The 23,899-nt window shown below is 39.0% G+C and overlaps 1 protein-coding gene across 4 annotated transcripts in view; it reads right to left on the bottom strand.

Annotated features, from left to right (window-relative positions):
- Positions 1-844: 844 nt before the first annotated feature.
- The window catches only part of LOC135473757 (cadherin-89D-like), a 45,221-nt gene continuing 22,166 nt past the window's right edge, over positions 845-23,899 (bottom strand). For all 4 annotated transcript variants that reach the window (XM_064753656.1, XM_064753642.1, XM_064753650.1 and 1 more), the window contains 10 exons: positions 12,242-12,301; positions 11,390-11,544; positions 10,035-10,097; positions 9,264-9,353; positions 8,971-9,084; positions 7,900-8,025; positions 7,043-7,225; positions 6,126-6,213; positions 4,871-4,983; positions 845-4,236 (listed from right to left, as the gene is read on the bottom strand). In XM_064753656.1, coding sequence (XP_064609726.1) covers positions 3,421-4,236; positions 4,871-4,983; positions 6,126-6,213; positions 7,043-7,225; positions 7,900-8,025; positions 8,971-9,084; positions 9,264-9,353; positions 10,035-10,097; positions 11,390-11,544; positions 12,242-12,301 — 1,808 coding nt within the window. In that variant the 3' untranslated portion in view covers positions 845-3,420. The remainder of the gene's footprint in view (positions 4,237-4,870; positions 4,984-6,125; positions 6,214-7,042; positions 7,226-7,899; positions 8,026-8,970; positions 9,085-9,263; positions 9,354-10,034; positions 10,098-11,389; positions 11,545-12,241; positions 12,302-23,899) is intronic.

Genomic DNA, 23,899 nt, shown 5'->3' with positions numbered 1-23,899 from the left:
AACCTGGTTTTCACCTGCATGGGAAAAACATTGGATGCAGTGCAGTTAAAAACAGTGAGAACCGGATTCGAACACGCGTCATACTAAGTGGAGTACCTTATGGTCTCAGTAAGCTCCATTGCGTGTATGTCTAGTTTAATTCTTGCAGATGAACCTGTCAGTTATATCCATGCACAATAATGTATATTGTTTTTGGCACGAGATATCCAAACACAGTTAAACCGTCTCGAAACGTCTTGGGCATGGCATTTGACAACAATCCATCAAAGTTAACAAATATACCGTGTGCCCTAGAATAAATACTCAAGCATTCTTCCGTTTATTCCATTGCATATGACAAGAAACCAAATTTTAGGCCGGCACCGGTACCTGACAAGCATGAGGCCTACACATATACAGCATGGAATTAACCCACTCCTATCCACTTTGATATATTAACGGAACTAATTAAGGTCCCTAGCAATGTGCTCTATGGTACACACAAAGTGCGCATGTCTAGATCAGTTGCCACGTCATCTGTTACAGGTACAACTTAATATTCAAGCATATATAGAATGAACGAGATCAGCGATCGTGACCACACATATTCCTGAAAGCCATCAAATCAGACGAGTCAGCGTTCGTGCATTCTTCGGAAGACTTTGAATAGTTTATTTATTTATTTATTTGTTTCACTGGTGTTTTACGTCATACTCAAGAAAATTTTACTTACACGACGGCGTTCAGCATTATGGTGGGAGGAAACTGGGGCTTTGAATGAAATGTTCTCCTAAAGGCCGCACATAAACTTATGAAAATAAAAAGGAAAAGAAAACGAACAAACAGTACATTTGATGACCATCTTTTTATTATCATTACTTGTGATTGTCAAAAATGTATACAAAGTGAACGTTTCACAATCAACAGTTCAAAGCACCATATATAAAATGACTCGACTGCGCAACTTCGGTTGTATCTTTCCTACCCCACCCGGCTTCGGCCCCACAACCTTCAATTGTTTGCTTTGTACGAGAGTACGTACTTTGGATGCAAAGCTTACAGCGTTGACCAAAACAACACGAAAAAAAACCTGTCACGAATATGTGTCGTTATTATTCGGTGCACCACATAGGAATCTATTTGCATTTAAACACCACGCAATATATAACATCATTCATCGCATCAAGCATGTGTTTGTTCACGCGTCAAAGATACGACTGTCGTCGTTGTTATAATTGCACCATTTTGTTCGCATGTTGTTTTTATTTGGACCTTGAAATCTCGTTCATGGCGTCACAATGTGCACGTGGAGCTGGCGAGTACACTCACAATTGTTTCAATGTAAGTTGACTGGTTTGTAGATAAATATGACATTATAGTTACATGTATATGAACCTCGATAACACAATTATTATGAACAATGGGCTAATATATTTCAAATATTAACAAGGCGGCTATTTAAACATATGGGAAGAAGTAAAAATTTGACCATACTTCAGGCTGTAGTTTATTAAGATATTGTTAAACAAAAGGGAAAACCTATGTTAACGAAACAACCAACAAATCCTGATCAATTCTGTCAACCAATATACACTCGACAGCCGGCTGGTTCTGTCCGTAGCACAAAGGCACTTGCATATAAACAGGCTAAGGTCAAGCATACTATGATATTGTCGCTTAGACAATAATGTCTCATTTTACATTGCAAGCTATAGGTCTTATTAACTACGTACAAATGGTAATTGAATAAGAAACGTATTGGGTATTATGGAATGGCGAAAACAGTTTATAGAAAACAGTGCTGTACATATCACAGTCAGCGCTTGCGAAGGGATACTACGAAGTCCGTCACGGTAACCAACTTGTGACGTCGACACAACGTCATCTGAAAAAGTTATACTGGAAATCTGATATATGTAACCAGGTACAAACCAGCGCATGGCTTAGTTATATAATGACTATGATTTGCGAAGAAGCAATAAATCCGCTTCAACAAACTCTTAGTTCATCAAAAACGAAATAATGAATGCTACATGACAGTATGAGAGCTACATCCCTGAAGCCTTGGGTTTCGTAGTTATCAAAGGAAAGCTAGGCAACGCGATTGTCGCCAAAAGTACAGCTTGGTCAGTTGGACACCTTCGCCGTACATATAAAGTAGTGTCATTCGGGCGAAAGTTGCCCGTTGGCCTGATGACATTTGATGTGATGGAAGTTCGTGCATGTTTCTATTATCTACACTACTGAATTATAAAATCTGTCTGGACGCGGTACAATGCTTTTTGATAGGACTCAAACACTTGCAAAAATGTGCTTTTAACAGTCTGCAACGCGTTATAAATGTTGCCATCGTCTTTACAGCGATCTTAGACACGTGGCATCTATCTACTGCTGCACATTTTCTTGGATCTTTGAATGACCTGGTGCATCAACAGGTTTCACGTGCTGATTATTCGCACACGTCGTTTAAGACGAGTCTACTCACAAGCAACCGAGATCATCTGAACGGAAGAATAATCCGTTTTTGAACGTCTCAGAGTCATCAAACCCATACCGTTCTTGTCTATCAGGTTTACTCATGTGCAGCCCCGAAATGGTATACTCGAAAATTTTAGATGATATTTCTTCGGGAAATGATGCGAGATGGGCCCTCTCTCTGTTCTTATCACTGATTTGATATCCTTTCTCTGATATCACGCACTTTCTGTGATAGGGACACTTCTTTGATATGACACACTTCACAATTGTCACAATATCTGGGGCACTTTCTGTATAGTGGTGATTACTGTCAGGAACTAGGTACATAACACACGGGTGGTCTGCTTGGTGTGAAACTTCTTTGACATTTTCCTCTCATAGGATTATAAAGAGCACAGGATTCTATAACCCTTGTTTAAAACATCATGATTCAAATAAAAAATAAGAAAATAATAAATAAGCTCATAATTCATTTCAGGATAAGGTGCACCTTGGAAAGGTTTGTATCAAAGGAAGCACACACAGAAAGTAACAAGAGTGTAGTCAATATGTTGCAGAAGTAAACGGAAGGAATTTCTGCACTCATCTCTGAATAAAGTCCACACGCAAACACAATCTAGCTAATTACAGAACAAATCATGCACGGATCCATGCCCAAACGTTTTTTTTTCCTTACTGAGTGACATTCCAACGGAAGAAATATCTGTCAAATATCTATCAATATTACCGATAGACACAGCAAGTATGTAGCCAAACGAAATATTCTGCAGCCGACAAAAAGGATGTTTTTAAGTCTCAAATATGTCAGACCAAAAAAAAAAAAAAAACATTCGTAAGCCATGAACACAGGTTGAACCTCTATCCAGCCTAGCCAGCTGTGAGCAGATTGTTGCCATATGTCCGCGATCCTTGCAGGTTGTCCAAATGCACCCTAAATCCGAAAAGTCTCACGGAAACATGTTTTTAATATTCATTAGGCACTGTTATCCAATGATCAGGAGCGGGTTTAAAGTTGAAACTTCTTCTGTTTCGCTTGACCTTGTTTTTGGGGACAGTAGTGAAGAAGCTGGGATCTGCCTCCATTTCGTAGGTGCGTGTACCGTCGTAAATTTCTTCATCTTGGGATTTGTCACGTCGTTTGCGAGGTTTTCTCTTCAGTTTCCGTACGTCTGTTTCTTCCGTTTCCGTAGACGTGTCCACCATGTCAGCTTTGTTCAGGGGAGGTAACTTACCAGAACCCGGGAGAGGGACCGCCAAATCAAAATGGCGCTGTTGGCCTAGGTTTCCATGATTGGTCATTTGGCTGTTGATGTAGCTGTCTTTACGGGAAGTGCCGTTGAGGAAGGTGCTGTTGGTTTGTGGGCCATATGCACTCCTGACCGAAAGATCTAGCCCATTGTGGTTCCACTTACTCTCTTGCGTCTCAGAAGCATAGGCGTCCAAAATCTCCTCTTCTGTTGACACATTACTTGGTCCACTCGATTGTGTATCATCCGGATTAGTCTTGTGGCGTTTCCGCAAAAAAATGTAAACACCAAGAGCAATAAGAAGACCTAGTAAAAGACAACTGCCGATGGCCACCAAAAGAACCCAAAGTGCTATAGAGCCACCACTGTCATCTTTGGTGGATTCTTGTGCAGGTTCTGTGGTGTTCCTGGGCGGACTGGTTTGAACAGCTGGCGGTTTGTCCGTAGTGTGAGGTGGCTCCGCTGTCCTGCCCGACACAGATATGGTTAGGCCTCGGATCGCTTGCCTCTGAGCAGTAGAGGCTTCTGTGGCCTGTCGAAGAGAAAAGCCTGTGTTGAGAAATCATGCGATCACTGGTACTTTTCATTGCTCGATATGAGCGTGCTACTATTGGGCTACAAATAACTATGAATGGAAAATGAAGTAAGGAGCGATTCTTAAGTTCAAGCCAAATTCTCTGAATAGAATGTACATGGAAGCCGAAAGAGGCTTAGCGCTCTCCAGAGTCTTGTCCCAGTGAACTGACATTGCGAGATTTGGTCGAGATCCTATAGAATAGGTGACATTCTGACGAAACTGCAAAGAGACTACAACACGACATCCCAGTGTACAACTTTCAGTGGAGAATGTCCCGCAAGTCTCGCGCTCTCATCTGAGTCTTGCGATGACGACAGAATATTGCGCTCTTGTTGGAACTTTACGCCTTTGTCTATTCTCCACCAAATCTCGATAAAAAACGGTTTGTTCATTGATTCTCAGTGAATACACAGAAACACAGAATTTGTTCTGTCAGCCTTTTGGAATTACCATTTCACACACGAAATATATCGTATAACATCGTCAGCCTTTCACTCGACATTTGAAGTCAACTAGATTATTTTCAGCTTAGTCTATATTTATTTCTAATAGTATACCAAACATTTGGCATTAAACGTTGTCAAAATACCTGTATAGTGAGAACGAAGTTATCCACATTTAGGTCATCCATCTCCCGTACCTGGGTCACCACACCCGTCTGACTGTCAATCGTGAAATACTCGGAATGGTTCCGCAGACTCCCTGTACAAAGCAAATATGACACTATAGGTCGGGACGTCCTGAAGGGGAGACAACTCTTCGCAGAATGTAACACTCGTGCTCGTCTTTAAAGTGTAGCATGTCAGGTTTCTACTGAAATCTGTCTATGTCGGCGACGTAAAAAGAGACGTTTCAAAGTAGAGTCTGCACAACTCAGGGGATGCTCAGTCTATTATAACCCACGTGTACCCGTGGACGATTCGACAAATGAATCACAGATATTGCGTTCTTCTCCTGAGACACGCTAGATATATAAATCTAATCCGTTCTAATGCCTTCATTCTGATGTACCTAATGATATAGGATTAAAAATGCATGTCACAACCCCCATCGTATCGCCCCGGTATGCTTACACGCTTTTCATGATCTAATACAACTCCATAATCTTTCAAAATATTTGTTGAAAGACTGTTTCAGAGTGCTGACTAAGAAATGTACATGTATGGGTAATTATAGATTTAGTCATACGACAGCTTCGGGAAAAGCACCTGAAAAGCACCTGAAAAGCGTATGAAAATGAGGACGATGAGATTCTCCTTTAACAAAGCGGGTCAAATCTAGTATATTTGCAACCCTTCAACCCTTTAGAGGTGAGGAGTTTGGGATTCCAACAGCTTCATAGTTTAGTGATTTGATGTGAACATGGTAAACTGACAGCTTTGCAAATTAAAAGCATATCCAAACAATTTAGCTTAATCACTCCTGAAAAGGGCTAACACGTCGTTGTTATTCAAAACCTCTGGGACAGCCTTGGACAGGGAACTAGTAGTTCTCTGGCTCACACTGTTGGGCCTCCGGTAACAATAAGAGGTTGGGGGAAGCTTGTTCCGTTCAACTTTGGCTGAAGACCATGGTTAACAATATAATATGTAAGTCTGTACGCGAAACGTAGAAAGTTCGTTAGTAACTTGCCAAATGTTGGTGGTTTACTCCAGGTGCTTCAGGTTTCTTCCACCCTTAAAACTAATCATCATCGTATGAATCCCGCAGAGGTAAATATAAGCCATAGGAAGACTTACACTGCTGCGCATTACACTGCTTAGGCTGTACTCCTCATCTCTTTGGCCATTCTTAAACCGACTGATAGCATCTTGAGCAGCGTTATTTGTTTATGCTATACTTACCAGCTACTATACTGTAGGTTATAGTGTAATTCAGCATGTCACCGTCAACTGCGAAGATAGGACTAGGTTGGATTTTCAAAAGGTCTCCCTGTGAAAAAGATATAGGGTATTAAGTTTGAAAAAAGAAATAATATAAATGATCTATGTATCACGTAATCACGTATCAGTAACGCACCATATTAAGACAATACGATCTTAATGGAACCTCCACGTCTAAATTGTTTGGACGTGGCAACAGCATAGTGGTATCGCTCGTTTGGTCTCGGTTACCGGTATTCAAAAGTATATCAGTATTTACAGTATTAACTGAAGAAATAAAACTACTCATTGATTGAAGGAGATCCCAATAACGTAACAGTCTCTCTATAGATAAAGCATTCGTGTCTAGCTTGGATGTTAAAGTAATCATCGTTGGAACATGTAGTTGGAGTTTCATTGTCCTAATTGTTCAAAAGTAGGCTTATACATAGATTAGCAGTTAAGTCCTGTATTAACTGAAGTCTGAACTAAAGCCCCATAAGGTTTGCATTAGAACAAGGCTAGTATTAAGATTGAAGTCTAACTTAACGTTTATTACACTTTTCTACAACCAGTCCCTGATTATTATCAATTATTATTAAGTCGTGTTGCTTCTTCGTTACACAAATTGTATCAGCACAGAACCTGTCAACAGGTTTGGCAAAATACTCTTCAGACACCATGTATATGTTATATATCAGAAACGGATACTTTTTGTGTTACTTTGACAAGTAGGGTGTTAATCCTAATCATTTCGCTCTGTGGAAAGCAAAGCACAGGTGCAAAGAGTTGTATATGAACTCTCCATTTTGTAGGAGATACAATCTACTGTAGCTATACAATTGCTTAAGTATAGTAGTATTGATGTCTTCCTTACAGATGTATGTGTAAATACTAACTGTATGTGTCGGTGTGATAGTTGTGTAATAAGCCGGCACTTGACACAATCCCTTTATCTTGGGTGGGCAGTCTGATGCGGTACACTGACAGTCATACACGAAAGCCGGGCTTTCATCGTCCACATCTTTCACATTCACAGTGATGGTTGTAAAGGAAGAGCGGGGCCCAGGGTCACCGTTATCCTGCAACAATAATTTCTTTAGGTTTAGAGAGATACATTTACAGTCATTTGGTCGTGGTATATTGATACATTCTGCCATGAACTAGATATGCATCTATATGCCAATTCATTAATTAGATCTATTTCTTTATTTGACATTTAACAACATCGGAACGTATATGATGGTGGACAGGTGTGTAAAGGTGGAGGAAACCGAGTCCTGCGGATTCCATTGTACCTTTAATTAACAAGTTCCTGACAAAGCTATTAGCTCAGCGGGGGCTGGATTCGACCTTGTGAGCTCATATACCATATATGATATAACAAAGTCCCAAGCTGTAGAAAGGTAAATGTGTGAGAGTGAGTGAGTGCTTGGGGTTTAACGTCGTACTTGACAATTTTTCAGTCGTATGACGTCGAAGGAATCCTCTGAGTACATGTAATGTGCCTCCTTTTTGTAGGACGGATTTCTCTTTTATCTAGTGCTGCTTCACTGAGATGACTTACCGAAGGCAAGTAAGCCGCCCCAGCTGAGCCATACTGATACGGGTCAACCAGTTAGGTGTGACCCGACCCAGGACTGACCCTGGATTTACCGTCCCCCGAAGCGGCCGCTCTACCAACTGTGCTATCGGGGCCGATTTAAATGTGTAAAGAAGAAATATAATTTATATCCAGTTGTTCTGTTGATCTCACCTCTGCGGACACGTTCAGGACAAATGTGGTTAAACCCTGGTTTAAGAGGGCTTCGTAATCCAGCAGTTTCTGTGTAGTGATCACACCGTTTATCGTCCCTGTCATGGCGAAGAATACGTCGGGCACCTGTGAAGACAATCCAGCCGAAACCTGCATAAGTTAATGTTTCCAAATCCTGATCTCTAGATTACTATAATATCTAATATTGCACATATCTTGTTGGGCAAATGGGGTCTCTGATCTAAGACTTCACGAAGTTCATAACAGTGGTATTTTACGAGAAAACAAAGGGTTTTAGACATACGGATGATCTCAACTTTGTGCAGTTGTTGTTGTCTTCAGCTGCATGCTTTATAACTCTGTCAAGTTCCGCTCAGCACAAAGCCAGAGGCGGCATATTCGTCGTGCTGAATTTAATCACTATGTTGCATATATGAAGAGTTGCAATCAAAGCGTAACTGTGAAATGATACATATTTTCATTATCGGCAACTTATAACTAACATACTAAACGATTTGGATACTGATTTCATTCATTCGCCTAGATCAATCCTTTCACCTTTCGAACATTACCTAAACTGCTTCCCTTCGTATAAATCCGTCTTACTTTCGTACTTTGTATACTCTCTTAGATCTGTGTTGTTTTGTGTTGAACGTTGTTTTGGGAGTTGGCCTTGTGATTATTAACCTAATGTCTGTTTTGAAGCGTAGATTTAGTGAAAAGTACCCTTAAATTTTTAGCACAGTTCCCTTCTCCCCCTTTCGCGCAGCTTGTTTTGTCTGTACACTGTCCACAGTTACATTGCAATTGAATTGATACATTCAGACCAAACAGTTTCAGACCAAATAAACATTCAAGAATATAGACAGAGCCATCTTTTATGATAATTCACTGGCTTTCGTAGTTTAATTATGATGTAAAAATGACGAAAGCTATAGACCTCCAGTCGTATACACCAGACGATAAGAGAAAATAACCTCCCAATCAATAAGTGAACAGTGTTCAATGTATAATTGTCAGATAAGTGCATAAATATCAAATTGTCCCTCGACACGTATATTTCGGGCTTACCTGCGGGTATATTCCGTGAAGCCTGAACTGCGAGATGGGCTGTTGTGAGGGCAGGAAGTCGGCATCATCCGCTTTCCCGCTCAAAGTGAAAACTGTCGTCTGCAAGGCTGTGTTCTAAAAGCAGAGTAGAGTAACATCAATAATAATCAGATATCAGACCAAACAAGCTTAACCTGTTAATAGGAATCAGGCATAGAAATCAGTGTACACAAGTGGTATACTAGTATAGAGCGGAAAGCACCCAACGGGAGACAGATTACATGTACGTCATTAAGCGTGCTAAATATACCCACCTCTTCAACATCATGGTAATACGGGGCTCCGATGAAGTAAGGATCGAACTCATTGATTGCTGTGATCAGAATGTTCAGATCTTGCTTCACCTGAAATCCAAGATTTTTTCAGACGTGAACTTGTCAAATGTATCTTCATTAATTTGAATTTAATCCACGGATTTTGGCACCTGTACTAGCACGTAAGGGGCTAGCACATAGATATTAAACGGGTTGTAATAATTCAATACTCAGCGCCCGTTATTTATTGTAAAGGCATACCACACTAGCATAAATACAATATCTGCACCCAGCTACGGGGCCAGCACTCAGCTGCCTTGTATAGTTGCCCAGAAGGATCTCCTGATAACATTTCTAAGCTGAGATGAAACAAGCATCGATTTCACATTGTGTGTTCACATTTTTGATCTTGTCATCTAATGTCTCATCCGCTTGTTATATTTTAATTTTCACAGCGACCGGGTTTATTATAGGTAATATTTTAGTTTTCTCTACGGCACAATAAATGTATACTGGTAACCGGTATATTATTACAACGTTATGAACAATATGGAGAATATGAACATGTAAAGTCAGTTATAAAGGACGCCCTGCAAAACTATTCATTTAGTTATTTGATAGATGGTTTACGCCGTACACAAGAATATTTCACTTATATGACGGCGGCCAGCATTCCCTGCAAAACTAATCTGTGGTATCGACTTGTCAAGCGAATTAAACATGCGTATTTATAGACAGAATTTTCTCTATGGCCAATCTCTATATACTCACAAAGGGTCGATTGTCGTACACACAAGACAATGTAATCTTCAACCGTGTTCCCACTGAAGAACTCTGTAAACAGAATAACACTCTCGTTAAAGAAAACTTTCTCGTGTCTCCAATTTGCCGATTTAATGTATAGCATTAACTGGAACATCCCACAAGTTGCAAATACGGCGACAGTTGACTACTGGTCAAATCTTCAGAGACTGAGATTTCTAAACAAAAAATGGTTCTGTCAGTTAAGTCCTCGTAACTTCACAAATATCACGTTTACCCACTTAATCTTCCAATGTCTCCGTACTCATTCCTGTGCATTTGTCCGTCACTTGGAGAAACGCTCATGTAGATAATTTTTAACAAATATGAATAATAATAATAACAATAATAAAACACGAGAAAATTGTCAAGGAAACGTAAAATCTTAGTTCAGTAAAACGATAGTGGTGCTGAAAGGAAAATAAATCTTACGCATATTGCCCAAAAACTTTAATTCTTTCATTCAAGTTTTTGAACCTAGAGAACGAACCTGCTTTGCTTTTAAGCAAATTCATTCTGCAATCAAAACGTGGAATGGCAAATGTATATATACATTCTGTCCGGATATTTTTCCATTCATCTATGCCATAAAATACTGCGTCTATAATATTGTATTTGATCGAGTCAGCTTGACATGCTTAATGGCAGATAAGTCATTTTCATATTCAAACAATATATCTAGTGTATACACAAAGTGACGGGGAGCTTTGTGAACTAATTTTAGTACAATGGTCAAACATTATCGATTATCATTCTACAACTGTGGATGCATCCATCAAGTGCTTCGTCGTATATGATTTTTGCCTGTGGCTATGGTACACCGGGAAGTTATCAATCTCACAAACTAAAACAATGAAACATATATGAGACTCCATGTACGCTCAACACGTGTAAAGTGAACGGATAAAGACAATTATTTTTGAAGAAATGAAACAACGGAGGACCGGAGGGCATACACTACGGCACAGACTCATTACTGTTTGAAGAATTACCTTTGAACAAAATATGGAGTGTACAGCTCAACTCTACATTCTATAAAACATTCTATAAAACATTCGAAATAAAGGGGAAGTATAGATTAAATTATACAGCATAAAATAATTCTGTTTGGAGCATAAAAATGTTTGGATTGCAACTTCAACGCTTCATCCGCAATTATATGACTTCTATACTAGTAACAATAATTTTCTTTCCGTTTGGTCAAAATGTCGTTATTGGGAATAATCAGAATATTGTTGTTGTTATTATTATTATTTATTGATTATTATTTAATAATTTTCATAAAACAAATAGTTTTAGTTTGAGAGCAGTGTGACTACCCTTACCGCATTATTCATCTCCTCGAGGTCCAGCGGCTTCAGGGTGACCAGCTCGATGGTGTCATTCTGTCTCCTGAGGTCAACATAACCGTTAAGGACAGCATGGTCAATTGACCACACCTCCTGAGGAAGAGTCACCTCAAACTGTACCAGCACGGAGCCTACAACAGAGAACAAAAGAGAACGTATTATGTGAAATTCCCCCAAGTCAGATAAAAAAATCAGTACACTCAAAATAAAACCGCCGATGAGATTCATCAAAAGTTTTCATTTTTGCTGGATGTTTCAGCGAATATTCCATTATATTCCGTGTTTCTTCTATGTGCGTTGTTAGACACTTCTATACCTTTTTGTATCTATTAAGCTCTAAATAGGTTCTCTTTTCATTAACGTTTGAACTACGTTTAAAGTACTTAATGTTTAATACTAGTACAATATATGGTTTATTAATGGCAATCTATATTATATGCATTCTGGGAGCTTACAAAACAGCGATATGAAAATCATGGAACGAGAGAATAGAAAAAGTTATGCGGACGTTTTGTAACTGCACTGCTGTAAAGAGAAACATGCAGGGTATGGCGTGTATGAAATGATTATCACAACGTCACCAATCAATAAACCACAAATTTGTTATCCATGCGTAACGTTCTGTAGAATGAGGGGATTCATGATGTTACAATATAGCAACTAGCATAACTAGCATGAAGGCATTACACGTGGCAATGGCAACTTCGTATTCGTAACGTGAAAGGGGCTTTATGACTCCAAACACTGTTTCTCCAAAAATTCTATCCGCAAAACCAATTTGGAACAGCCGTGCTAATTAAATCAGTTATACACTGCGTAGCTTCTTACCGGCGGGATCAGTCTCGCTGACCCTAGGAAACGAATTACCATGATAGGAACAGCCTTGACCTGAAAATATATCATAAAAAATTCATGGGTGAATTATCAAACAAGTACATGTTCTATGTATCACTTATTTAGCATATTACATCAGCCCTAGGACGACGTTTCACAAACCCCGTTTCGAAATTCTAAATAACCGTGAACACTCTTTATACTTATTTATCTATTTAGCTGATTAGAGCTTACCATTGTGCCCAGTAATATTTCACTAATATTCACCAAGGCAGCCATGTTTATGACTGGAGGGCATCGGCCCTAGTCAAATCGCCTGACTTAAAGCCGCAGCCTATCTTGATACTGAGCACATAGGCTCTGGTGGAACAAATAGCTAAAGGAACGAACTGTTCGATTCGTTTGGTTATTTCTTTGACAATGTCTTTGGAGTTTTACGCCACCTCAACAATATTTCATGTCTTCGACGGAGAACAGCATTATGGTGAGAAGAAACCCATGACCATCGACAGGTTACTGGCAGACCTTTTCACAAAAATAAGCCTGTATAAGCTTGACTTTAGCAAACAGTGATAGCTTTGGTGACACGTTCCTGTGTTAGCACTATGTTAGATTTGTTGCATTTTGTTTGTTGTCAACTTGGCTGAGTCGTGATGCTTATAACACAATAAATCCCACCGTGGGTGATGATGGCAGGTAAGTGGCACATATATACCGAACATCCCAGAGCGCGCTTCAGGTTGAAGAAGACCGAAACTGTGCAGGTTTATGTATCCAGCAACGACACAAGCGGGTAGTTTTCAATGGTCAAAGACAAACCTTATCATCTATTGGTCCAAAAAGCCAAGAACCCCAGAAAGGAAAACGAAGGTTCTAAAGCAATTAACACAAATAGATAATCTAATGGCCATTAAACTCTCCATTGGTTCATGATGTCTATAGAAGCATTTTACATTACGCTTAATTTTTTTTAGAGCTAAACTGTAATGGAACTCAAAGCATAGCTGATAAACTAACGGAAAGGTGATACAACTGTATTTATTCATGCATTGGGCACGAGCATCAGATGTTAATTCTAACCGCTTACGGCGAATCCATAGCCATGAAGCTTTCCAAACATATGCAAATACTGTTTTCTGTGTATATGGGCATGCCAACAGCACCATCGTTACACAATGTGTCTGACAGGATATTACTGATAGATAAAAGATAAGGTAACTGCAAGAAATGCCATCGACATTGAACAATGTAGGCCCCTATGTTAACATTTGAAAGGATTTTGTGATATTAGTCTCGTGACGACCGTTAGATGATAATGCCCAACAGTCCACATTGTTATTTACGACGACAGGTTTCAAATCAAGCGAAAATTAGCCATTGAAAACGTGGGAAATGGATTCCACGAAAAGGCACGCTTAGATTTGCTTTAACGATGGATCCTAACAAAATCTAAACAATGTTAGTTCATAAGTTTTGGAGACAAATCTTCTTTGAGCACACATTATGGCGTGACATTTACGCATCACTTAATCGGGTTCTTCTTGTATTCATTCTATTCAGATCGTGCCACATGAAGCCTTTTATGAGAAAACGGTCTCGACTAAAGAGTTCCGGTCCAAGCGATGCCGGCTACTGTTAATTCGTGTCATGATATTTCCCGTTTATCGTTTTGCTGTTGATAAGAGGCCAGGGACAACAGTGCGGCTCAGAATAACTACTGATCAAGCAAAGATGTGGAAAAGACAAAAGGTTGTCAGTATGGTCCAGCCTATAAAACTATAAATGAAAAACCCATGGATACCTTTTCCAAGACCTTAAGAAGTAAACCGAAAAAATATAAGCGTCATGTCCGACATTCGTACAGGAGATCCCAAAGGTGACCGAACTCTCTCTGTTACTTGAATATTATAGTTTGCCATTAATAGCTTCTCAAAGACAATGGAGACCAACCATTCACATCGCAGCAATGCAATACATGTTCAACCATATCTCGACCATGTGGTATTCGCGGCACGTTGTAGGCGTTGTCAACAATTCTCGTTAGTTAGTATTAGTTACAATGGGTGTATGATTTGTTTGTTGTAGTTGATCAGCTTAGTGTGTACATTTGAAGGCTAGTCATGTAGCGGTTGCATTTGTCAATGGCATACAACGCCACAGGATAACATTACTGATGCTCTAATCGTCGTAGTATTTTGCGAGTTGGTCTGATATGCTACTCATGTGAGTGATCAATGACCAACAACAACAACAACAAGGTACAAATACGCCATGCCCTCCTTTGTTTGTGGGTATATGCTGTTCAGATGGGCAGGCCAGGATTAGATGGGACTGTTACAGCGCGGACCTGTGAGAAAACCAACGTTAGTCTTGGCGAGTGCATCAACAAACAGCCTTCCGAGACAGAAACAAACAAGTTAATCTCCGATGCTTACTCTAATAATCTGACAGAAAACAAAATCCGTCAGAATCGATATCTGTTAAAACACAGCGGATAGATTCCACAAAATAGTTTGCTTAACTTCCTGTTCCGCAAATGGGCGGCGTCAACGGACCCTCAAAGACACACAGAGCCGTGGCTGTTGGAGATTAGGCGTTTGGCCCGTAAACTAACTCCAAAGATCATCTCGGTTTTTGATACCTTAACCCAGTGTTTTGATGCGAAACTGTTCATGTTCCTACACAACACGATATATCTACATCAGCCACGAGACTTCAGTTAACCGACAAACAAGCATGTCACGTAATCCAGTTGGCAATGCGAAATACGCAACCCTTATTAACCTTGCCTGCCTCACGTGTCTCCAAGCCTGTGTCTTTTCCATGCTGATTTATAGACTAGATTAGCGGCCAAGGCGGGGTGTTACCTTCCAGGTGGCGAATGTATTAACAGGACATCTCATGGGAAGTACGAAGCCCTCCTTTTATAACACCAGAGGGAGTAAAAGCAGGGGGAAATATTAACTTCCAAGAATCCTGACTTCCGTTTTTTGGACGGATACTCGTGCGTTATGGTATCAAAAAGGATTGTCAACATCACTCATATTCTCATAACACAAATATCTGCTTCCACTCTAGCACTTAAAACAGAATCCAGCAATATTTAACACAGTTATTGATCAGAAAAGCAGTCGATCCTTAAGAATTTTAAAACCATTTTAACGCTCTTGTCAGTTAAGTGTCCAGCTATCATTTAACAAAAGGGAGAATAAACAAAAAACACGTACCTATCGCGAAAACAACCTGCAGTCGTACATCATGCTTCATTTGAAAACGCTATCCAAGAGTAAAGTAATCTTTAATAACTAGTTTATGCCAAGTGCAGTTACAGTACCATGCCTTCGTCTGGACATTGTCAGTACTTGAACATATGGCTCATGTTCATAGTTGATTAATTATCACAAGGGTTTGTCTGTCTGAACGAGCAATAGAAGAAAAATCTTGATTCCAGAGGCCCGTTTTAAAAGATGTCCCAACACTACGCCAAGCGCATTTAATATGTTGACGTATCTGTTCACTACATGTTGCCATGGAAAATACGCCAGGTGCAAGTTGAGACTGCTTCGTAAAACGGGCCCAGGGAGGGTAATGATAGAGGCCATGATGCGACCAAGCAACAAGAGTTTTATATCCCAGTATTCAACTTTATTGTTGAAACTTATTTACTTTGTAATAAAAGCTTCAACTGTGTGCACTTAACCTATAACAATGTATGAAAATGATCCCTCCATAATTGCTCCCGCCGTCGTATAAGTGAAATATTATTGAGTACGGCGTAAAACAACAATCAAATAAATAACTAAATAAATAAAATGCACGATGATGAGCGTAGCGTTGAAAGTTTGGAATTCAGCGATATGTACAACCGTTTAGTTGTGACGAGTTTTCCTTCTGAATTTGTCTAAATAAGACAACATTTCTGATTGTGCGCACGGTTGTTATATTTACAGGATATTTGTTCTAAAGCAACAATGATGTATGTCAAGCTGAAATCTTCAATCCCTCATACAATCAATGATTAATATATGATTCAGTGATTCATTTAGCAGCATACAGTTTTTATAAACTCGAGGCTATGGTTGTAGGGAAACTAATTTTTACATAAAGGTGAAATGCTTGATTTGTTCACCATTTTCCCGCTAAATTGGCAGCTCAGAGTTCATCGAAAACCCAGAGCAGAGTACTGTTTTACAGGACGAGAAATCTTGAATTTCTGCTTCAAGGAATTCCTTCTTGTTGTACATCAGTACATACATTTAAGAACAGGTAAATTGTCATTGAAGGCTCCTATTTAATGCTACATATGTCATCGTACAAGTGTTATTCCTGATGCTGAATATGTAAGCGTATTATCAAAAATTACATACTGAAAGATAAGGGGTTTTATGCCGACAAGACAATTGACTTCCAAACGACGCTTTAACTGGATTTAATTGATGTATGTATTCTAGGACAGGTATGACCATTCCTGCAAACAGCAATAAGTTTTGTTGGAAGAGAATCGTGCCCAACATGCATTTATAGGCCAGGTCAGTAGGAAGACATAGGAAATGCATATGCTTTTGTTTGCTCGTGAGTTAAGTATGGTCAAACATCGTATATCTAAAAGGAATACAGAATTTAGCAAGCCACGTTATGGATCTAAAACTAGCTCTAAATTTCATCATGTTCTTACGACAAAATCTGTCTGCGGATAACGTCACATACAAATACAATAGACGACGCTAAAGCACGAGGAGCTGCGTGTATAGTGTATTCACATGGATGGCAAGATCTCGGGTTTCCAACCTAAAAATGCCTCACATTACTACGGAAAGAATTCCTTGGAAAATTAACCAACCGGAAAGCGATCGTTGGGGGATGATCCAAATGGTACAGTAAATACTGGACGATTTAGTAGATTATGAGATAAACTCCACTAAACAGCCTGCTCATAAAACAGAATCGTGCAACGGACTCGTGCGCTGAAAAGACGTCAATGTACAAAATCTACGTAAGGCATGTGAGCAAGAAGAAAATGTCAAGTAATTGTTTAAGCAGCTTTAAGACGTTTTCTTCGTCTCGAGGACAATCTCTTGTAAAACAAAGAGCTTATGTGTAACTGTAACACTGAGATGCGTGGGTTAGGCAGAAACAAACATGGCGGGTTTCGTTATGGCGGATTTCTGCCGACTCGCAACATGCCTGGAATACGGGTAAATAGTGGAGTCGAGATAAACCTGTCAGATTGGGCCAGCTTAAAACACTGGCTATTTGCGCATCTCTTAATTTACATATTTGCCCATTTAACATATGCCAGGTTAATTCTCTGGGAAATGCGACTCGGATCGTGATGGAGAGATCTTTGCAAAGGAGTCATGAATGTATCCGCCATATATAGTCGGCGTTGGCTACTAGCGAATAAAAACGTTGGCGTGTATTAACTACAAACGGAACATCTGTATTTCCTCAAAAACTATAGTATTAGAATAACCAAACCCTATATGAATATAACAAAACTATTCGTCAGCAAAACCTGAATATACTTGGAGTCTTACATGCAGGAACGGCTTCCAATGACCATAATGATTATAATGCATTGTGAAAAGATGAACAGATGATCGTTAAACATTCCTTAATCAAATTTTGATACACTGTTTGATTAATATAATGGTTACGTTATGAATTAATAAAACCATGCTTTGTAGCATTGGGCCTAAAAAAACATCAGCAGACAGCACCTATCTACTTTCACTGGAAGAGAGAAAGGACAAAATTAGCTATATAAATGATTTTTAGAGCGTCCTTTTTATATACGTGAACAAAAGACAACATTTGAATATGCATATACAGCAAAGGCTCGAGTGTCATCGAAAAGCCGTTGACTAGTCATGTTTAAGTACTTATTGTTTGGATTGTGTATATAGAAACTATAATATACGCATGAAAAAAGTGCAAAAAAAGTCGATGATTGGCAACTAGCGTGTTAATGTTGTAAAACATGCTGTGTCGTGCGTTTTTATCTGTTGTTTTTACCCTACATGACTTAATGCACATGCGTGAAGAGAATTAATTTGAGAAAAAATATTTATGGTTTATAATGTCTTTGTGATATATAAGCGATAATTTATATTTTTCATAATATTTTACAACCTAGAAAAAAACTTCTAAAAAAAATTCTAAAAAACTAAACGCATGCCCAAAGGAAACCACAGTAATATTGCTTCTTTAGAAATACATGTGTTGTCAGGAGAATGATTACAACTATTGGTGGTGTCACGGTCAAACAAAGGAGACTTATAATACACAAAGGAATCCCCAAATAATGCAAACCGTGCTATTCACTAAAATAATATTAAAAGCCATTTACTTCCATTGTTTTCTGGTCATTACCAGAGAACATGCTATTATTCTAATAATAGCTAGTGGTGTTTACACACATTGAACTTTGATTTAGTCATCGCTAAAGGACTGAAAACAATAAAATGACACGTAACAATAGCACAAGACAAACAAAACAGAAAGAATGACAGAAATGGAAGGTATACGGATAAGATGGAAAGTATCTATGTTTATCATGCCTTTCTTTGTATACCAGATAAGAAAACACAATTTAAGTATATATCCTAACAAAAATATCGAATGCCGAGTCTCTAGCCATTCATCCCCTTTTCATATTATCGTTTGTATTGTTTCATTTCGATCGAAAATATGCTTTTCATAGTCCACTCTTTTTTATTTTTTTATTTTTTGGCAATCGGTCATTCAAGTAAGCCATCCACATAAAATATGGCTGAGGGCATTTTATGGCTTTAGGGAAATGATTTTCTTGATCTCTACAAAAACATGGGCGGGTTTTTGATGTGTGTATCCTACATATTTCCGTCTCATTCCAAAAATATAGCACTCGTGTTATACGGGCATTTTGATCCGAAACTTCGGACTGCCCTCAGGCGAGGAAGGGGTCATCCCGTCCAGAGTTAGGCGATCCGCTGTCGGTTTGGTCAGCTGGTTGAAGAAAAGGCTTAAGTTTTGTGTACATGAGCCAAGCCGGACTTTGTTCTACGACCACAGTTAAATCCATATGAGCTGTGGGGACTGTCGCTTAAAGTTAAGAAGAGACGCGAAAAACGTGAAATTCTTTTGTTCATCGTTGACGTGGTATTGCCAGTAACACTCTTGACGTATTCGGAGGATGGACTGACGTTGACGTAGATCTGAAGGATATAGGATAATCCCAATTCGGGATACATCAAGTTTCGTCACCCGGATACTTTGTTAGTCACGACCAATCCAAACTTATTCTCTGTCAAGTTCAAAGAGGGACATCGTTTGCTCGACACACACCAGATGTTTCGATCCTTATTGACGAGTTTAACAAGGTCATCTTAATCAACACTCAACAGGAAAGACGACCTTTAGACATGCAGTCTCTGGGTACATACTCGTATCTAAACAACTGCAGATGTAACAACAAGGCCGATTGCTAGTGACAGCACTTGCCAGTTCAGAGCTTCTGAGTCATATGGACATTTATGTTTGATGTTAAGCAAGTATGGTGACCGGAGAACCAAGGAATCGTGACCTCTACTGTAACCTACATAAGCTATGGCAATTTGCTGGCCTTGAAGTGTAATGCTTTTAAAGCCACATCGGTGACAAGAAACAATGCATTGTTTATTATATTTAGGCATATATCCATATTTTCACGAATATTTCAACACAAGAATTTCAAGAATAGTTGAACTCCGTTAAGGAGACATCTGGAGAAGAACCGATAGATATCTATGACTCTATGACTTATCAGTCTATAAGTTCCTTTAACTTCCAGAGAGACTTAGCACAGAGACTTTGCAGAGGTCTGCGTGACTTATGAAATATCTTCACATATAGCGAATTATTGATCGGATATGACATGCGCACAGCATGTGTCAAGAAATAAATATTCGAGTGAGTGATTACTGACAAGTGAAAGTAATATCAGAACTATATGTAAGTGAAAAAGAAAGCTTCAGGTCTGTACGATTTCAAGGCTGTTATCAAGCACAGAATGGTAATTCGGAAACTCACAGTTGAAATCCCATTTTTCGTGGTTAATTACAATTATGTATTTATTTATTTATTTATTTCATTGGTATTTTACGCCATATTCAAGAATGTTTCATTTATACGACCGAGGTCAACATTATGATAGTAGGAAATCGGGTAAAGCGCGAGGGAAACACGACCATACGACCACGACCACGTACATTCTCAAGTACCGCCGGAGAGGAGGCCAGCATGAACTGGACTTGAACTCGCAGCGACCGTATTAGTGAGAGGCTCCTGTATCATTGCACGCTAACCTCTTCTCCTCGGTAATATTCAAGGTCAAGGTGATCAACGTGTTGATATGTTGAATTCAGATATGTGTGTATATACATCCTCCAAAACACAGGACGCTGTTTATAATTCTCTAAATACAAGATCTCCATCCTAAAAAGATTTGAGATTTGCTGTCCTGCACTTAACAAAGAAACATTCGATTATTAATCCATACTTTTCAAAGTAAATCTGAATTCAGCATTCCCGGCACCTAAAGCTTGAAGCCGGCAGGACATCCAATAACACTTGCATCCTTTAACGAAAGCCCTAACGTAAAGCACAACTACACGTATATGGAAAATAGGAAGAAAGAATACAACTTTTTAAAAGTTACTCGTTGTTGTTACAAATGCATTTAAGTTGATCCGATTAAGTTTTTAAGTTTGTTCAATGTTTTAAGGCGCAAGGCCAATGTCATTAAGTGCAAGCCGTCGCTTCGACTCTAATGACGGTTCATTTGAGAGCCATCATTAAGCGCTGACGGGACACGAAGCGTAAATAGCCGTGTAGCGAGTCAAGTGTATTGTTTATTATTGTGAGAAGGTCTGTGCCTGCACTGTTTGTTCCAAGTGGGTTTTCGTTCAGACGGGCTTTCGGCACGTCTTGGTTTCTGTTATTATTTGGGCGAAGAAGGGTCAAAGATGGTGCAGAGCAAGGCGTGGATAAGAGCGAGGTGCATTGACACGAGCCTTCGGCGTATGTATCAATAAACCGCGTGGGTATACTGTGTGCTGGTCAACTCAGATTGGGGACAATGACCGGACTGCTCTCCCGATAGTATACAGTCACCTCAGACGCCATGCTACAAGAATGTCAACAGCAAACCACAGAGTACGAGAAATGGTATGGTCAGTTGATAGGTGTTAATCCCAAACGGATTACGTTTGGAAGGTCACCTGAAAAACTACTAACAGCAGCTATCCAGTTTGTGGCGGGACTTTCTTTTCAGCTGAGTTGGTAGGTCCCCTCGAGATCCCGAGTTCAAATCCTAGTGTGTCCCATACAGTAAATTCTTCAACCATTACAGAAAATCCGTTACACGACACAGATGGTTTATTTATTTCATTGGGGTATTACGCTTTGTTCGAGAATAGTTCATTATATAGGCATATACGACGATGGTCATGTCTGTGAGGGAGAGGGTGGAGGGGACTATTGTTTTCAGCCAACGGACTGAGAAGCCAAAATTTTTTCGGGGTCATGTAAGTTTGTACTTTATCAGAAATGGTTGCCTCTGCGATCGTAGAGAAGAATGAAGTATCACGCTACATTTTGCCGACATCAGTTAGGAACCCTTGTCGTCAAAAGCAACTCGTTTTTATATTTGCTATGACGATTTGTGGAAAGCAAGAAAACTATGGTTGATTTGGCTTGAACCCGAGTTACTCTGATGGACTACACTGGCAAGAAGAACACCGCAATACGCATATTACGGACAAGTATATACACAGGTGGATATAAACCTGTTAACGGAGGACAAGTGCAGTCAGAAACAAGCATGCGCTGATTGACTGGTTGATTAAATGATTATTAATAAAATTAATTTCCGTGTAGTTTCCCACGCAATGGTTTCAGCTCACACCAGGCCTTGTATATAATTGTTCAAGGGTTCAACTTTTCAGATTTATACATGTTATTCTTTCTGTAACTGGTATAAAAGGGTTACTTTGTCTTCATGAAATTTCACCATACAAGGCAAAGATGGATGAAGGTAGCGGGATAGGACGGTGGGCAGTTTCAATTAAGCTGATATTTTGAGCATCCAGCATTTCTCTAACATCTAACCTTATAACAGATTACATGATCATGATGTATTCTTAATAATCAAGTTCATGTACCTCTTTTTTGCGTGGTGTGTCACCTGTCTGTATTATTATAATATGAGGTCCCTAATAACTATTTTTTCCCTTTACATTTCTATCATTGCGTCGATAGCTGTATATCCATCATGACAAAGACACATTGTCCGTCAGCAAATCCAGCTAGGGCTTTATGGATGCCTTTATAGACCCCAAGGTCATGAGGACATTATTATCCAAAGATCTCATATTGTAAATTCGCTTTTCTTCAATGACTTTTTTGTCTAAATTGGAGTTGTGAAACATGAAACTTGTCTCGTTTCTGGTGACCTTTTTAACGCTGTATCAAGTACAGTGGTTAGTTATGACATCATGCTAGACATCTAGGGTTTAAGCATTAGCTCCTTGTAACACCTCACTAAAGCTGTTAATTTGAGAAGGAAGGTTTCAGACCTACGGTACAAATTATTACTGCAAATATTCCATTCTAACAGACAAAAACACAAACATATATATATATATATATATATATATATATATATATATATATATATATATATATATATATATATATATATATATATATATATATATATATATATAAAACCTGATTGACATTCCCGTGAAAATAATAATTTAAATCAAACATGGCCATAAGCCGTCCGGTTCTTCCCAGAAAAAAAATCCGGATTAAACTGAATAAAGCATTGCATGTTTCAACGAGTTACATGATTACAGTTTTAAGGAAAGTTAGGAAGAACCGTTATCATTTGGCAAAATCCGTTGGGAAAAATATCGTCAGTCCTGGAGAAACTTTGGGCAGACATCGGAGTTTTCGTGATCTAAAACGGCATTTTCAGAACTCAAGGGCTTTAGGACGTAGTGATTTAACATAAGTTATTTTTATAAAATTGTTGTTTGTTTTCTCTTCTTGTTCAGCAGAAGCAGACGGGAAGTTTGCTCTGTATAACAACACCGGGTGTTTTGGAAATATATGCACACCATGGGATTACCAGGGGATTTAAAAAATGGCATCTTATCCAATATTAAACAAGCGGGATAAGACTTAATTGTTTGGGGAAATACATACGAGCGCAGCTGTCAGACCAAACCGCTGCTGCAAGAAATAGTTTCGTTTATGATCAGTTAGCAACGCGTTGTGACAAACATTCTCCAACAAGAAAACTGCACATTTTCAATTTTCTCTCTATAGGTAGCACACATCAACAAAATCAAGCTAATGAAGAAAAGATACATTTGTGTTTCATCTCGTTAAATCAGTTCCCTATTTCGACTTAAAAAGGTCGATATTCGGTATATTAAATGAGGTATCGTCCAGCTCAGCTAAACTGTATGTGGGAAATCAATTTCTAACTGTCTGTCTGTTGCAAGGGACCTTTTACTAGGGAACAGTATAATCACACAAAAGGAAAACAAAATTACATATAACATATACATATAACATTTCTGAATTAAAATGGAGTCATGGTGTGACTAGGTTACTTGAAAT

This window comes from Liolophura sinensis, chromosome 1, assembly GCF_032854445.1.
Source record: "Liolophura sinensis isolate JHLJ2023 chromosome 1, CUHK_Ljap_v2, whole genome shotgun sequence".
NCBI lineage: Eukaryota > Metazoa > Mollusca > Polyplacophora > Chitonida > Chitonidae > Liolophura > Liolophura sinensis.
The sequence above is the reverse complement of the archived record's forward strand: the minus strand, read 5'-3'. Positions and strand labels throughout refer to the sequence as shown.